Source organism: Palaemon carinicauda, chromosome 21 (genome assembly GCF_036898095.1).
Source record: "Palaemon carinicauda isolate YSFRI2023 chromosome 21, ASM3689809v2, whole genome shotgun sequence".
NCBI lineage: Eukaryota > Metazoa > Arthropoda > Malacostraca > Decapoda > Palaemonidae > Palaemon > Palaemon carinicauda.
Window position 1 is genome coordinate 35,302,778 of NC_090745.1, and position 18,770 is coordinate 35,321,547.

Genomic DNA, 18,770 nt, shown 5'->3' on the forward strand with positions numbered 1-18,770 from the left:
AACCACTAATGGGAGGTTTTCTCCTCCGTTTTGCAATGGAATTGTCAGGGTCTAAGGGCCAAAAATGAAGAACTTAAGCTCCTAATTCACGAAAATTCCCCTGTAATTGTATGGTTACAGGAAAGTAAGCTTGATGGTAACACTCCTAGTCCTCGAGAGTATGTTAGCTATAGAACACCATATAATCAACAAGCAGGGAGCCATGGCGGAAGTCTTATGTACGTTCGTCGAGATGTTCCCCGAATACCTATGTCTCTTCGTACAAATTGATATAGGGAGAAAATATACAAAATGCTGTCCGTACTTACCTTCAAATGATAGTATTTTATATGATGATTTAGTAGAGGTCATTCAACAACTCCCTCAACCTTTTCTCTTACTGGGAGATATGAATGGTAGACATCCTTTATGGGGTGATGTTTTGACAAACACAAGGGGCAATATTATCTCATCAATTGTGGAGAATGAGGATGTCTTACTCCTTATTACAGGAGAGCGCACACACTTCCATGTTCAGAGAGGTACTTTGTCTTGCATTAACCTTTCAATTGCAAGCTCCAACTGACTTCTTGATTTCAATCGGAGGACATTAAATGATCGGCATACTAGTGATCATGCACCAATCATTAATAAACACCAACAACGGTCCGCCCCAATGGAATCTTGACAAGGCAGACTGGGTTAAATTCCGTGAGCTAAGTGAAATGGAGGGGAGTGCAGAATAGTTTGAAAGTATTGATGATGCCTTGGACCTACTGAATGGAACTCTCAATACAGCATCAATCAATTTGATTCCCAAAACCAAAGGATTATTTAAAAGACGACCCCCAGAATTAAGAGCCTTGCACAGAGCCACCCGAAAATCTCTGACTAGATTGCGTAGACGCCATACTGATGAAAATTTAATGACATACAAAAAGTGTAGAGCATAGTTCCGTCGTGCCATGAAAGAAGCTAGACATCAGTTGTGGGTGTCTTTTGTTTCCTCCATTAACAGTAGAACACCACCATCTTCTGTTATAAGAGAAATAAAAAGGATTGCAGGTTAATTTACCCCAAACCCACCACCAGTGTTGAAAGTGAACGGTCAGTATATGACTGAAGCAAATGAAGTTAGCAATGCACTGGCTGATCATTTTTCAAATGTATCATGCAAGTGTGTAGCAGCTCCTGGTCACCATTATAGGAGCATTGAAGAAAAGATAATTTTAAATTTTGCAACAGGAAGGGAAGAATCATATAATTCTCCTTTTACTTAAAGAGAACTTGATTCCCCATTTGCTACTTGTAACGATATAGCCCCTGGACCTGATGGAATTCCATGTGCAATTTTTAAACATGTACATTTTAATACAAAGTTATTTATTTCAAGCATTATTAATAGAATATGGCATGATCATAGTTACCCAAGTATTTGGGAACTAGCCATTATTTTAGCCTTTTTAAAACCTGGTAAGGACAAGTTTTTGCAGCAAACTACCGACCTATTGCATTGACATCTTATTTATGTAAAATCATAGAGAAGATGGTGAATGCAAGGCTGATGTGGTACCTTGAAAAGATGGGTATTTTATCACCCATTCAATGTCTTCAGAAAAATGCACTCGACTGATGTGTTGATACATCTTGAAACCTCTATCTATGAAGCCTTTGTTTCCAAGCAGCACCATGTGACAGTCTTTTTTTGACATTGAAAAGGCATGTGATACTACTTGGAGATAGGGCATACTTAAAAAAAAATTCATGAATTGGGATTAAGAGGAGAGCTATTACTATTTATTCAGTCACTTTTTTCACATAGAGTTTTTCTAGTGAGAGTGGGGAAACTCTATCAGAGATTAAATGTCAGGAAGAAGGAGTTCCTCAGGGTAGTCTGCTGTGTGTGACCCTGTTTGCATTAGCAATTAATAGGATATCCTCAGTCATTCCCCGGGATGTTCTCTCATTATTTGTGGATGATCTCTCCATATAATTTGCTGGAGCTAGATTGGCAATGGTTGAGAGAAAAATACAACTCTCAATTGACAAAATTATCCAGTGGGCCGATAATAATGGATTAAAGTTCTCGACAAGTAAAACTACTATTATCCATTTCTTTCGTATCCGGGGAGTACACCCATACCCAGAATTATACGTTAAAGTTCAACAGACCCATGTGTAAGTGGATCTAAATTTTTAGGTTTGATATTGATTGTAGGCTTACATGGGTTTCTCACTTTAAAAGTGTTAAAAGCTAAATGTCTTGAGGCTCTGAATATTCTAAAAGAATTGCCCCATACATCATGGGGACCAGACCTCAATACTATTTTAAAATTATACAAGGCTTTGATTTTTTCTAAAATTAGTTATGGATGTGAAATATACTCTTCAGCCACCCCAAGCTGATGAAAGATATTAGATTCAATACATCTTACTGGTATTAGATTGTCCACGGGAGCATTTAGAACCTCACCTATTCTAAGTCTCCTTGTTGATGCTGGAGTTACCCCTAGTCCTTTACCGAATGTCTTCTATTATTCAGTATTGGTTTTGATTGCAAACACTCCCTAATTCATTAGCCTTTCAGACTGCAAGCCTTGGAAGGCACTCAATATACTTTGAGTTACACCCAAAATCTCAACCTCATGGCTATCGGGTGAAACAATTAATAAACAGTTTAATTTAATTAGAATTAAGATGCTTCCATTTAAGGCATCATCAACACCTCCATGGAATTTACCTGAGGTATCCTTTTGTAACGTGACGATTTAACAGTAAATGAATAATACGCAACATGAAACGTTAAATACTCTGAACGATCAAGGTAAAACGACAGTGGAGGTCCTGTAGAGAGTGGGGTTTCCCCTGCTGTATGGGACCGGAAAAGCAGCTATCAAAGTAAGTAAAGTAAATACTTTATTGGAGTTGAGAAGAATATGACTGACTTGGAATTCAGGTCTCTTTTTTTTTTGGAACATGTTGCAAAACATATGGGATTGACTTTTATATATATTAATGGGTCCAAATCTGATGTTGGCGTTGGATTTGGAGTACATAGTAATGGTTTTAATTGTAAAGGTGCCCTTCCTCTAACAGCTTCCGTATTTACTGCCGAACTGTATGGCATACTAACCGCTATTGAGAAAATAGCATTGGAGAAGGAGGGTAATTTTACCATTTTTAGTGATGCAAGGAGTGTCATTCAAGCTTTAGAAGTTTTTAATTCTAGTAACCCTCTAGTTTTAAAGATTTTAGAATGGTTTTTTATTATTGGAGGGAGAAGTATAATGGTTCGATTTTGTTGGGTTCCAGCACATGTACATGTGTCTGGAAATGAGAAGGCAGATTTACTGGTGAAGAATGCTGCATCCGAGTTGCTACCAAGAAGGTATCCCATTCCCTGTAATAATTTGCTACCTAACATCAAGAAATTGTTTTGTAATAGATGGCAACAGCACTGGGATAGTTTAGATGGCAATAAAATAAGAGAAATAACAAAGTTCATATCTCCATTGAGGTATAACTTGATGTCCTGAGAGTGGAAGATGACTCTTTGTCGTCTCCGTATTGGTCACACTGGGTTGACACACGAGTTTTTGCTGAAGGGCCACCACCAACCATATTGTGACGACTGTTTAGTACCTTTAACAGTGAGGCATTTGTTGGCCGAATGCCTCAATTATAACTTATGAAATAGATATCTGTTTGAGGCTTGAGGTGAGGATGGCAGGTTCATCTAAGCCAAGATTCTTGGACATGATGTGTCCTGCTATGTGAGCGGCATTTTTAGATTTTTTTCAGAAGTAGGTCTTCTGAAAACTATTTAACTTCATAATTATATTCAACTTTTATGGTTTTAATTGAATATACTTTTATTTTTTATATACAATAAATGATATCGGTATCAATGACCTTAGATGTCAGGATACCAGAAAACTTTAAATCAATCAATCAATCAGCAATATTTACTAACAGTTCAGTCGGACCAATTTATTGAAATTATTCACGCCTTGTTAAATCTGTAGTATACCATCTCATGCTCTCCGAATATTTATTTCACACACCATTTATGTCATCTGAAAATGCACTATCTCTGGTCAATCATTTATACAAACATCATGGAGGCCATCCTCAAAGTCACATAAGCCTAACAAATATCTCCATTATGCTAGTACTTTGATAATACTGTACACCAATTGTTCATGGTCTAGAACTGGAATCAGGCTAAGCTGTAAAAGACATCATTAGTTGAAACAGGCATATGGAAAGCAAATACCTCATAAGATAGTATTCAGAAACATCATTATAATGTTGCCACAGTGCAGTGTTACTATTTATTTTAGATTGATCAATTAGTCCATTGGAATTTTTTTATATGTTTAAATCTACCTGACGCAGTGCTTTGTCTACCAAATATCTGTCTAATTTATGAAAAATGAATCTCGTGATATAGTATTGTGTGGTACCATACTGAGAGCAGTTACTTTGTAGCAAGTATATTTAAAAATATAAAAAACAGAAGAAAGGTTTTGGTAAATTACATGAAAGAGTGGTTGTTATTGACGAGACATTTTGGAAATAAATTAAAGAAATGTATTTTGTTTTGGAGAATACAGGAACATGGATATTATGAGAATTTATTAGTGTATGAAAATTTGCACCATGCATGTAATACAAGGTCTTTTAGGATTAATCATTCCTGGTTTAATGTATTAGCTCTGAGAGCATTGGAATTTATTCTTAAAGTGTTGAAGATGGTTTTCACAAGAGTTAAGTTTTATCAGTATTGATTTAGGGTTTTGCAACTATCCTTTTTAATGTTATGATTTTAAGAGATTAAATTAATTACTGTACTGGTATGTATGAATTGTACTAATGGTAATATCTGAAGAAATTTATTCAGCTGCTTGTACAAAATTGACTTTTACTTTATTTTTTCCAGACAGTGAAGTTGAGAGGACTGTAGATGCTATTTTAAACAAAAGCAAAGTAGTAATTGCCCTGGGGAAGTCGTTTATGTACAGGCAATTGGAATTGAAGGTTGAAGATGCCTACAGGTGAAATACATTTAAAGTTTATTGGGTAATGTAATGTCATCTCATAGCTTTAAATTATGCTTCCACTTTGAATTATTGAAGATTATTTACTAAAACCCTGAATGTTTTCGAGTGAGATATCACCATATTACTTTTCATCCATTCTCTTCACCCTATGGTCAGTGACTTTCCAATTCTTAAATATTTTCCTTCTTCAGTTTAAATCTCATATCAGAATGGTCCTTCAGTGAAAAAAATACATTAAAATCATCATAATTATGGTAAGATTTTAAACTAGAAGGAGCATAAAGGGTAATTCTTGCTGTTTCTTCAAAGAACTTGTGTAATCAATTAATTAAGAAAGAATAATTCTTTCGGTGCTTGGGCTGATTATAATGGACTGTTGACACAAAAGGCACTCAATATAGGGTGCATATCCAACAAAATAAGAAAAGAACCTTTCACCAGGCAAAGGTAACTCTTTAGGAAGAGACTCTTAAGTCCCTTTAGCAAGTAAGACATTATCTTTCCTTATGGAATTTATTTTTTCTTTCATTCACTGTATCTTCATTTTTATTATTATTATTATTGTTATTATGAACCTCCCTTGATATTCATATTGCTTTTTCCTCCGAGAGGAGGGTGTTTTATCACCCATCCATTGTGGATTCAGGAAAATGCACTCGACAACTGGTGTGTTTATATGACTTGAGTCCTCTATTTATGAAGCGTTTGCTTCCAGACAGCGCCATGTAACAGTTTTTTTTTACCTTGAAAAGGCATATGATACCCCATGGAGATATGGTATACTTAAAACAATTCATGAATTGGGATTGAGAGGAGAGCTGCCACTATTTATTCAGGCATTTCTTTCACTGCCACTATTTATTCAGGCATTTCTTTCACATAGTGTTTTTCAAGTGAGAGTGGGGGAAACTCTATCTAAGAGTAAATACCAGGAAGAAGGAGGTCCTCAGGCAAGTGTACTGAGTGCTACCCTTTTTGCACTAGCAATTAATGGAATATCCTCAGCCATTCCCTAGGATGTTCTCTCAACATTATTTGTGGATAATCTCTCCATATCATTTGCTGGAGCTAGAATGGCAATGGTTGGGAGAAAACTACAACTCTCAAGACAAAATTATCCAGTGGGCTGATATGAATGGATTTAAGTTCTCGACAAGTAAAACTACTATTGTACATTTCTGTCGTATCCGGGGAGCACATCCAGACCTGGATATATACATTAAAGGTCAACGGATCCCATGTGTAAGGGAAGCTAAATTTATAGGTTTGAAATTTGATTGTAGACTTACATGGGTTTCTCACCTAAAAGCATTAAAAGCTAAATGTGTTGAGGCTCTGAATCTTTTAAAAGTATTGTCGTATCTAAACAATATACTGTATGTAGGCCCTCCCAGAGGGTTGTATTTAAACAATATATAACAAAAGTTCCAAACTCATTGAGTATCCCTCATGGCGGAGTAGAAATCAAGGCGGAGTGGATGAATGTTCAGATCCTACTCCCAAGCCGTAACGGGGAGAGGACGGAACTACGAGGGGAACGGGGGGGGGGGGGGGGGGGGGGGTCTTAATGACATCCCAAAATAATAACTCACACAGTAACGGGACCTATTAAATAACGCTATCTACCTCAATATTAACCACAAACTAAATAACTTGTAAGATATCATATACCCGTAAAGGGAGAGGGGGGAGGGAGAACTCGTTGAATGTACAAAACGGAAAACGGGAAATCCACTCACATACCCGAGGTAAGAAAGATAACGAGAGAAAGGGGTAACTCGTGACTGAGGACAGAAAACAGGAACTCCAATCTCTCGCTCTCGTGGTTACACTATCAGAACCTAATAAGCACACAACAATATTATAAAAGTATAACAATTAAAATTGTAACATAAATACAAGACTACGAACGAAGAATAACGTCTGCTAGAACCAAATTTACAGCGATATAGTCCACTGACAAACGCCTCGCGGGGCGGGTACGAAACTATAATAAAGCCAGAACGCTATTCTTGTACGTAGACTGGACTTGCTAGCAAAAAGTACCATGGGAAAATAATAACAACAATAATAATAATGGTTCAAAAAGGCATAATGCCAGGGACTTAACCAAGAACCTAACTGACAGAGTACCAAACGAGCAAGACTAACATGAATTCCCAGCGAGACAAGGCAAAACAACAATGGCCGCCGACGCCGCGGAGGGCCCAGCCGGTAGAGATAAAACAGACTAAACTGGGAAGATGACAAATGCCCGGTACTACAAAAAGCTGTCAAAACAAACTATGGTACTTAACATTGGAATGGGTGAAGATGGAGCTTGGGTCATGACGAAATAAATCCACCAAAGGGAAAAAGCCGAGAGCACAAAATTATACACACAAGCTAGCAAGTCCAAAGTAGAAGGATGATGTTCAGATGGCGCTCGCGTTGGGGCGTGGGTGGCGTGGCTCTGGTAGCATAGCTGGTGCCTCTGTATCGACCCATCCCTTTGACGAAGGAATTAGCTAAATGGAAGACAGCCTGTGAATAGTGGTTTTCACGCGCCTTTGCTTTATACACAATACCCACAAGGTGCTCGCGCGAGGGTAGTAACCTCTGCATTCCATGCTTTTATCTTTCTCTGGTATAATTGGAAGGTTTTATCAGAAAAGTGTATATTAGAAGGACCCTTTTCACCGGGCGCCACAGGTCTCTCCCCAGAAATAGATTTTTCATTCGTCAAAATCCCTTTTAGAACTGCATCTGTTGAGTTCAAACTTTTTGCAGTAAAAGATCAGGCAGAAATAATTTAGAAAAATATTGTATAGAAACAAAACCAAGGTAGATATCTCACATTAGGTAATGCTCAAATCTAATTTCAAATTAAAGTAATTTTTGGGGGCTTGTTTGATACTCATCTAAATTTTAAAGCATACATTTTATATCAACACTAATTCTAATAGTTTTCTTGGCCTAATTATGAAATAATCTCATACAATATGGGGCACAAGTGAATCAACTACTGATGATTTCTAGAGCATTAGTCTTATCAAGGATAGATTATAATAGCCCATTATATGTATCACGATCAAGCTACTATAAATTCATTAGATCCAATACAAACTTGGGGTGTAAGAATTTGTAGTAGAGCATTTAAATCTCCCCAAAATTGCTGAGTTTTAAAAGAAAGTTAGAAGACACTTTTCCCCTTATATTGAGATTGAACCTCCATTCCCAATTAAAATCTAAAAACATCATGATGACTTCAACTAAACCATCTTTTTTTTCCTCCACCTTTAATGATAACGAAAACAAGAATATGCTCCTAAAAGAAATACAATTATGCACCAAGTCACCTTAAACATAATGCCTGGGAATATACTCAAAGGAAAGGTCCTTCAGTGCTATATGTACTGATGGCTCTAAATAATCAATGGATGCTGGCTGTGCTACAGAATCCTCAGAGAAAGCAAGTTAGTTTTCATTAACTATTGAAGAATCAGTATTTACATTTAAACTATCAGCCATTTTATTAACGAATAAATTTGTTAAAACAATTGAAGATATTGTCATTTGTTCTGATTCAAGAAGTGTCGTAGAGGTCCTCAAAGATTACACATAAAACAACCAACTGGTATTACACATTAAAGAGCTCCTTATAAGTTCTGTTCACAAAGGGTAAATGTTGAAATATGCTGGATCCCTACCCATGTTGGAGTTGATAACATTTAGAAAGTAAATTTCAGTGCTAAATCAACCATGAATTCACTACAACTTTGCATTAAACTCTCCATTTATGATTATGTAACTGCAATACAGCATTTTCTGGGGCGGCCTGTGACGTCCGGTGAGAAAGGTCCTTCCTTATACCTTTCCTAATATAATCAAAATCCCTTTTATAGTAGCAAAAACACAAACTATTTGTCATAAGGAATCTAATGATAATTGAAATAAATCATACCAGTTGTGACTCCATGGAAGCTTGAGAATATTGACAAAAGGATCAAAGTAATTTTTAGCAAAATTTGCGTATTGGTTGTAGGAGATTACCCAATGGGATTTTAATGTGCACACCTCATGAGATAGTTCCAAAATGTAGTGAGTGTAAAACTACTTTAACCTTAAGACATGTTTTGTTAATGTAGTTTTTAAAAGTAAAATAATTTCATATTTTGGGCAGAAAACATTCATTGACATTTTATTGGATGCTGAGAGTTTCTCCTTTTAAGATTTTAATGTTTTTTTTTTTCTTAAGAAAATTAGGTTTACTTTAGAAAATTCAAATTGTATATCAATGTTTCATATCTCTAATTTGATATGTATTGTATTTTCCCTCCTAGATTTACTAGCTTTGTAAGTCATATGTGACTGGGCTGGTTAGTCACTTCCAATTTAATGATAAACATCTTAAGAGTGTTCCCAATTGCAGTGAGTGTAATCCAATTTTAACCAAATGACACTTTTTGTGAATGCAGTCTTTAGTACATATAAAGAAAAATCTTCCTCAGTCTGAAAAGTATGTCTGACATTGAATTGAATTCTGAGAATTGCTCTTGTTTTAGATTTTATCATTTTCTAGAATCAGATGTAATAAATTATGTATATATTTTTATTTGTTGCACATTTTTGTGTCGACTTTTTTTATCACAAATTTATTCGGGCCAGCTTCATTTTAGTCAAGTTTGGCTCATTGGGTTGGATAATCTTCCCCCTTTTTAATTATGTTATTATTTAGATTAAATATACTAACTTTTTTCTCCCTTCCAGAGAGGGATCAAATGTTATGGTGGACAACATCAACATGATTGATGGACAAGAAGGAATAAACAGCTTCATTGAGAAAAGAAAGCCAAATTGGTCTCATGAATGTTAATTGTGCTCCTCTTGTAAGTCTTATACAGTACCCAATGATTTTTTTTATAGTAATAGTACTTTCTTCATGGTCAGGTTTAATGTGACACTTACTTCCAGAGTTTTATCACATTTTAAGAAAAACCATGTTTGCTTGTAACACGAGGAACACTATTTTCAGTTTGCTATTATAATGTTGAGTTGAGTCAATTGAAGATGACTAAGTCAATAGGTAATTTATCTTTACTTATTTTCCCTCCCCCATCATTTCTTTTTAACCTACCTATACCTCTCCTTGGTAGAAAACAATTAAATGAAGTTAACCCTCCTCATATATGGATTCACTTATATGCATTTGACCAATTCGTACCAAAGGAAATTAGTAACTTGGCATATAGAGTCGAGTTCAAGGAATTGATTACTATTCATTCAACCACATTAAAAAGAACCTCTTCCACATGCCTTCCCCACTATGAGAGTTATACTGTTTAAGCCATGGGATGTAATCCTCTTGATCTCTACACAAATGAGATGAATTTGCCTTTATAGAGCTTTATTAAAAACAAAAAGTAAGCCTACACATTTTTCCATGAGAAAATTGTTGTGTTAACTTTGTCCTACTGTATAAGGATATTACTCATGGAAATTATTAGAAGAGGCTTTATATACGTAGAGTATACTGTAATATGTTTATATAATATCTTTTTATGCAGAATCAAATCTTTCATCCTTTAATGAGAGTGTCAGTAGAGTTGAACCAGCCATTGAATAATTAACAAGGTAGGTGTGTTAGTCAGTATGCAGTAGGTTGGGGGTTGCACAGATTTATTAAATCACTTCTGTGTTCTGGCATGTCGAGAAAGGCTATTCTATTGCTGCTCTCCCTGACTGTTAGATCGCTTCTTACTCTTGCTTGTGATACTGTTTCTTTTGTTTTGTATTTTTGTAAGGGATTTTACTTAACAGCAGAAGTGCATCAAAAATAAGCATGTGTTAAAGTAAATTTTATTCCTATGAGGATAAAAACCTTCAGTTCCAGATGTTTTGTACCTTATGAAGCACAGAACTGTATGTACAGTAGTTCCCCTTCTAAAATGTTTTGTTCACAGTTCCAATAAGGAAGACTACAAATCTCTTTAGGAAAGTAACTAGTCTTACATGGTAGTTCTCTCTTAAAGAGAGTGCCTTGACATTATTACTCGGCTACTTGTTCCAGCACTACAGTCAAGCCTCATTATTCGCGATAGTTAGGTTACAGACACAGGCCTAATAAGCGAATTTTCGAGAAAAAATACTACACTAGGGTGGGCTAACTCCTAACCTAGAAAGTCACTGCCCCTTGCCACGAGCAGGTGCCGGAGCTGATGAATAATACAGTAAATACTGACTAATATTGTTTTAATTTGGTTTCTACAACAGTTTATAATCATATGTACAGTGCACAGTACATTTGCACACATGTACACTACATACTGGACACAGTAAGGTAACAGCACAGTTTTGTACCAAGGTAAAGTTTACTGAGTCTTCATCATCCCCTTACTGTTCTGTATAACAAAAGTTGTTCCTATCTAGTAATACTGTACTTTAACCTAGTACTCACTGATACTGGAGTGTATATTACTGTAATATATGTACAGTAATATTACTACAGTACAGCTTAACTGTACTTTCTGTAAGTGCTCAGTGTTTTCGTTGAAGACTCGTAGCCAACGCTGCTACTCTAGAAGCATGACGCAACTTCTTATGTGTTGTCTGCGCAGAATGTGTCTGTAAATCTATACCTTCTCAAACAGACATACATGCTCTCCAGAACTTTCAGCCAATTATTTTTACAAATAATGAAGATATAGTGGTCTTTAAATGATGACGTCATCCTTACTGCGTCATCTGCATGACTGAGTTTGACAGAATCGTCTTTTTGTGTTATATATATATATATATATATATATATATATATATATATATATATATATATATATATATATATATATATATATATATATATATATATATATATATATATATATATAAATTTTTTCCTTTATGTTTCGAAATCTCGTACATCTGGCAGAAATGGAAGGCATTAGTAGAGGGTAGGTGAACAAAAAGTATGAGTTCTTCTGCCTGATGGGGGCCGCCTGCGCCACCTATACTACACATGCTACTTACTGTGGTGAGTTCTTCTTGACTCGCGAGCGTAAGAAATGTTGACTATGCGCACTCAGGTGAATGCTACCTCTCTAGCACGCTCATTGCACTACATACAGGTGGCAAGGCAAGCCCAGGTAGAAAACACCTTACTTGTGCGTGGTGATGTAGGTGCGAGCGCCTTATCAGCCTTCATCTCGCCATTGCTCACCATGCCATTGATCTACTTTCCAAGGCGAACAGCAAGTTTCCTCACCAGGTAAGGGGATAGGCGACATCCTCTCGTGCTCTACTATTCCTTAGCCCTGAAGCAAAGCCAAGGAAACACCCTCATGGTGCAAATTCAGTCACACTGCCATTATAATGAGACATCATGGCTCCTGGACCTGGCACAGGCAATGAAGCAGACAGTCTCAGGACCGACCAATGTCCAGTTATTTCACCTTCAGACACTCCTACCATCCCACTGGAGGTTTTGAGTTCCATCAAGGGGAGTTGAGACGTAACAGTTCTGCTAGTCACGTTCCTCCTCTTGCAGTACCCAGACTTCCTTCCCCTCAGAAATCCACTAGGTATCAGAAGCATCTGACTATCAAAGCTTCAACCATCAGCCAGGATCCTATCTTGGAGAAATTGGGTGTTATACCCATCATTACGCTGACGAAAAAATGGTGTCATAGGTCAGCCAATTCTCTGCCCCTAGATTTAATTCATCAAAGAACCAGTATCCCCAAGATGCTGAAGCCTTGTTGAGGATGGGGGGGGGCTTAGGGATTAGCAGCTGGGCTCTAATGAACAGTGGGAACTGCTTTCCCACTGGACCTCGGTGCCCAATTGTTGATCCAACTAAATCAATCAGCACTTTCTCTTTTCCTTTTGGATTTTTCTTTTATTCTCCCATCTCTTCCTTTTGGGCTTGAAATTGTTAATGACTTTTGCTCGTTTGATTATACTTTGGCTGATTCTTTTGATTTGGCACAGTGTGGGATGGACGCCATTCCATCTCAACCTGTACCAATTTAGACGCCATCACCCTCTGGCAGACCCCATTGGGTGCTAACCAAGTCTATTAAGATTTGGGCTCCAGTGATCCAGTTTTAAGTCACCCATATTTGCGGGTAATGGGTGACGACAAGCATTGGAGTCGTTGGTGGGAGAGGCTAACCACCACCACTGACTAGTGTACGCCCACCTTAAGAGAGGCAACCCCTCTCTAATAGAGGACTGGTCCCCGCTGAAGCCTCTTCTAGTTTTGGGCAACATGGGATAGGAGGACTGACATCCTCCGGTAAGAGGTGGATAACCCGGCTTGCTCTTTCAAAAAACACCAACCCCTTTGTAGTCAACATGGAAAATACAAACATGGACCCCGGTACAGACAGCTCCAACTTGGGTTCTGATATTGTAACATTAGAACCTTACTCATGTCATATGAAGAAAGATAAGAAAACACTAGAGAAGAGAGAGAGAGTGAGAAATGATGACAGTACAAAAAAATATAGAAAAGTAGAAGTATTACCTGGTCACTATGAAGTAGTGAATTATGAGAAATTTTTTATTTTGGAATTTGAAAATGCAAGACATGAACGTGTAAATGTTTTTTAAAGCTAATAGGGAAATAGTTGCTATATGTGAAGGGCAGCCAAAAATTCTTCCCTAGGGAATTCGAAGTCTCTTGATAGAAAAACTATCCCAATACAAGGCAAAAGATTGAAAACACTCACAACATTGGATGGTCATAGTGTCAAATGCATTTCGCACCCCACTTTCAACCAGAGTAGAGGTGTGATATATGCTCCATAAATGCTGGACATGGAGGAAAAAGAAATTGAGGATGAACTCAGGAGTCAAGGAGTAGTAAAAGTAGTCAGAATGAGAGAGAGAGTTGGAGAACAACGTATTCCTCTTGCTACTTTGATTATAACATTTGATCAATGCCGATTACCAAATGTCATTAAAGCTGGTTGGCTATCTTTGAAGGTGTAACCATATATCCCTTCACCATTGCGATGTTATCATTGCCAAATGTATGGCCATTTAAGCCAGAAATGCAAGGAAAATCTGAATAATAATCCAGCTGTTTGTGCCAACTGTGGAAAAAATAGTCATGGAGCATGCATAGAAAATCTAAATTGCATACATTGTGGGGAAGCAAACCCAGCTACATCTAAAAGCTGCGTTAAGTTCATTTTTGAAAAAGAAATTCAGGCCATTAGGACCATGGAAAGGGTAACTTTTAGAGAGACTCGTAAAAGAGCTCTTGAAAAACTTGCCAAAGTACACGGACAAAAATATATCCCTACTTCTAACATGGAGAAATATATGAAAGTAGTTAAAGAGGTTGAAAGTCCCATTGAAAATTTATCCATGAATTGTAGAAAAATCAAAACAGATACTTGAAGATCTGAAAGATATTCAAAGACCATCTACTCCCATTCTAAGTAATAGTACAAACCTCTCTCAGGCCGTGTCCTTGTCTGATCTGGAGGTTCCACTTGAAACCAATTTACCTGGTGAACCTGTAGTGGGGAAGGTGCAAAAACCTGATAGCTCACAACCTTTTAATCGAAAAAGAGAGAGACCTCCTTCCCTCTCGCCTCCTGCCATAAGAAATTTTAAAGCCACGACTTCCAATAAATATGATAACATCTCATATGATAATATAGTAGAGGTGATTAAACAACTCCCCCAACCTTTTCTTTTACTAGGAGATCTTAATAGTAGACATCCTTTATGGGGTGATGTTTTGGCAAACGCAAGGGGTAATATTATATCATCAATTTTGGAGAATGAAGATGTAGGACTCCTTGATACTGGAGAGCCCACACATTTTCATGTTCAGACAGGTACCTCGTCCTGCATTGACCTATCAGTTGCAAGCTCTAACTGTCTTTTCAATTTTAATTGTAGAAATAGATGATTGGCATACTAGTGATCATGCACCAATCATTATAAACACTAACAATGGTCCACTTTTACAGAGATAAGGCAGACTGGGATATATTTCAGGAGCTAAGTGAAATTGAAGGAAATGCAGAACAGTTTGAAAGTGTTGATGATGCCATAGACTTACTTAATGGAACTCTTCACACAGCAGGAGTCGATTCCATTCCCAAAACAACAGGGATATTCATACTACGACCAGTCCCCTGGTGGTCATCAGAACTAACTGCCCTGCACAGAGCCACAAGAAAGACTTTAACCCGATTGCGCAGGCACCATACTGAGGAGAATTTAGTCATATACAAGAAATGTAGAGCACAGTTCTGTCGTGCCATGAAAGAAGCTAGGCGCCAGTCTTGTGTGTCATTTGTTTCCTCCATTAACAGTAGGACATGAACATCATCTGTGTGGAGGAAAGTGAAAAAGATAGCAGGAAAATTCACCCCAAACCCACCACCAGTGTTAAGGGTAAATGATGAGTATATAACTGGAGCAACCGAGCTAATCATTTTTCAAATGTATCATGCAAGTGTGAAGCAGCTCCTGGTCACCAGTATAGGAGCATTGAAGAAAAGGAGGTTTTAAATTTTACAACAAGAAAGAAAGAGTCATACAATTCTCCGTTTACTGAAAGAGAATTTGATTCTGCACTTGCTACGTGTAACGATACAGCCCCTGGACCCGATGGAATGCCATATGCAATGATTAGACACTTACCTTTTAATAAAAAGTTATTTATTTTAAGCATTATAAATAGAATATGGTATGATCATAGTTATCCAAATGGTTGGGAACTAGCCATTATTTTAGCCTTTTGAAAACCTGGTAAGGACAAGTTTTTAACAGCAAATTATAGGCCAATTGTATTGACATCTTGTTTATGTAAAATCATGGAGAAGATGGTCAATGTAAGACTGATGTGGTACCTTGAAAAGAAGGGTATTTTATCACCCATTCAATGTGGATTCAGAAAAATGCACTCAACGACTGATGTGTTAATACGACTTGAGTCCTCTATTTGTGAAGCCTTTGCTTCCAAACAGCACCATGTGACAGTCTTTTTTTACCTTGAAAAGGCATACGATACCACATGGAGATATGGTATACTTAAAAGAATTCATGAGTTTGGATTAAGAGGTGAGTTACCACTATTTATTCAGTCATTTCTTTCACATAGAGTTTTTCAAGTGAGAGTTGGGGAAACTATGAGAGAGTAAATGCCAGGAAGGAGTACCTCACGGTAGTGTGCTTAGTGTAACCCTTTTTGCACTAGCAATTAATGAGATAGCCTCAGTCATTATCCGGGATGTTCTCGCAACATTATTTGTGGATGATCTCTCCATATCATTTGCTGGAGCTAGAATGGCAATACACAATACAAACATACTGTAAATAGAAAGATTTACATTGATATATATATATATATATATATATATATATATATATATATATATATATATATATATATACACACACACACACACATATATATATATATATATATATATATATATATATATATATATATATATATATATATATATATATATATATATATATATATATATATATACATATAATACACACACACACATATATATATATATATATATATATATATATATATGTGTGTGTGTGTGTGTGTGCATATATATGTATCTATATGTACATGTATATATATGCATATATATGTATATACATTGGTACCTCTACATACGAATTTAATCCGTTCCACAACCGACTTCGGATGTAGAAAATGTTCGGATGTAGAAACGAATTTTCCCATAAGAATACATTGAAATAGGATTAATCCGTGGTTGAGCCCAAAAACCTATGATAACTCCTTAATAAATCACTACACATAATTACACATGACAATATGCACTTTATCAAGAAATAATAAATAAGCAATGGGTTTTTAGCGTCACTTTACCTTAGAAAGTCCAGCGCAGGTGTTGATCTTGCTATGCAGAGAGGAGATGGACGGGCGGCGAGGAGGTAGAGAGGGTGACTACGATAAACGTACACTACCGTAACTTATTCTAACTTATACTGAGTGAACTTTAACCTAACTTAGCTTTTTTTTTTTTTTCATTTTTATATTTTATATTTTTTTTTACATTTTTTTTTTCTTTTTGATGATTAATTTTAATCACTTTCACTCTCTCCACTTAAAATTGATTGAATTTTTTTCTCTTCACTCTTTGCCGTTTTCTTTGAACCACTTCCTTCCTCTTCATCACGAGTTCGCTTTGTAGTTTTTTAAAGAAGCTATCGATAGAAAGTTGCTTGGTACGGCTTTTCAGAATGTTTCGAAAATGAGTTAGGCAAACATCATCGAACTGTGCAACTACACGACAAACCTGTAATTTTTTTGGATGGTATTTGTCGATGAAGTCGACCACGTCTTGATATTTTCCTAACGTTTCTTTTATTTGCGCCGAACCTAACACATGTTCTACCTCCTCAATCCCTTCCTCGTCATCACTCGTGCTCAGGCATAGCATGGAGTTCCTTGAGCTCCTCTGTGGTAAGTTCATCGTGATGTTCGGCGACGAGTTCCGTTATGTCATCTGCGTCGACCTTCAGACCCATGGACTTGCTAAGGGAGACGATTTCCTCTACGTCTTCCGCTACACCCACCACGGGATCAGGTTTGGGGTCAAAACCCTCGAAATCTCGGGGAGAAACTGCATCAGGCCACAGCTTCTTCCAGGCAGAATTCAGTGTCCGTCGAGTTACTCCCACCAAGCCTGATCTATGATCTTCAAGCAGTGCACGATGTTAAAGTGGCTTTTCCAAAATTCACGCAAAGTTAAGTTTGTGCTTTGCGTGACATTAAAGCACTGCTTGAATAGGTGCTTGGTGTAGAGCTTCTTGAAATTTGAGATGACTTGCTGGTCCATGGGCTGGAGGATAGAGGTGGTATTCGGTGGAAGATACAGCACCTTTATGAACTTGAATTCTTCGAAGATATCATCTTCGAATCCGGGGGGGGTGAGCGATTGCATTGTCAAGGCACAGCAGGCACTTTAAAGGCAATTTCTGCTCATGAAGATACTTCTTCACAGAAGGACCGAAAACTTGGTTAACCCATTGAACAAAGAACTGCCTAGTGACCCAGGCCTTCGAGTTGGATCGCCAGAAAACATGAAGCTGGTCCTTATCCACATTCTGTGCCTTAAAGGCCCTAGGGTTCTCAGAATGGGTAACCACTAAGGGCTTGACTTTAAAGTCCCCGCTAGCGTTGGCACATAGGGCAAGAGTCAACCGATCCTTCATTGGCTTATGCCCAGGCAATTTCTTCTCTTCGGCGGTGATGTAGGTTCAACTGGTCAACTTCTTCCAAAACAGCCCGGTTTCATCACAATTAAACACCTGCTGCTCTACTTAGCTTCTTCCTGCACTGGCCTTTCAAAGATCTTCACAAAGTCAGCTGCATCCTTTGTGTCCGCACTAGCAGCCTCTCCGTGGCGAACAACTGAATGAATCCCGGACCGTTTCTTAAATTTCTCAAACCAGCCACGAGATGCCTTGAAATCGTCTGAGGAAGGTTCGGTTAAACTCTCCCCAGCATCACCCCCAGAGCTCGCAGATGATAGTTTCGGTGATGGTGTCGCTAACAATCTCTCTGTCCTTGATCCAGATTAGCAGAAGTCGTTCCATCTCTTCTATGATAGGGCTACGACGTTTTGAAATGATGGTGATCCCCTTAGAAGGTTTCACTGCTTTAATGGCTTCTTTCTGTTTCAAGGTTATCGAGATCGTCGACATATTTCGGCCATATTCTTTTGTAAGTTC

General features: G+C 37.4%; 1 protein-coding gene across 1 annotated transcript in view; it reads left to right on the forward strand.

Moving 5' to 3' along the window:
• Nucleotides 1-18,770, forward strand: part of LOC137614832 (enoyl-CoA hydratase domain-containing protein 3, mitochondrial) — a 121,357-nt gene that overhangs the window by 88,246 nt on the left and 14,341 nt on the right. Inside the window, exons 4-5 of the mRNA XM_068344493.1 lie at nucleotides 4,922-5,036; nucleotides 9,792-9,910. Coding sequence (XP_068200594.1) covers nucleotides 4,922-5,036; nucleotides 9,792-9,897 — 221 coding nt within the window. The 3' untranslated portion in view covers nucleotides 9,898-9,910. The remainder of the gene's footprint in view (nucleotides 1-4,921; nucleotides 5,037-9,791; nucleotides 9,911-18,770) is intronic.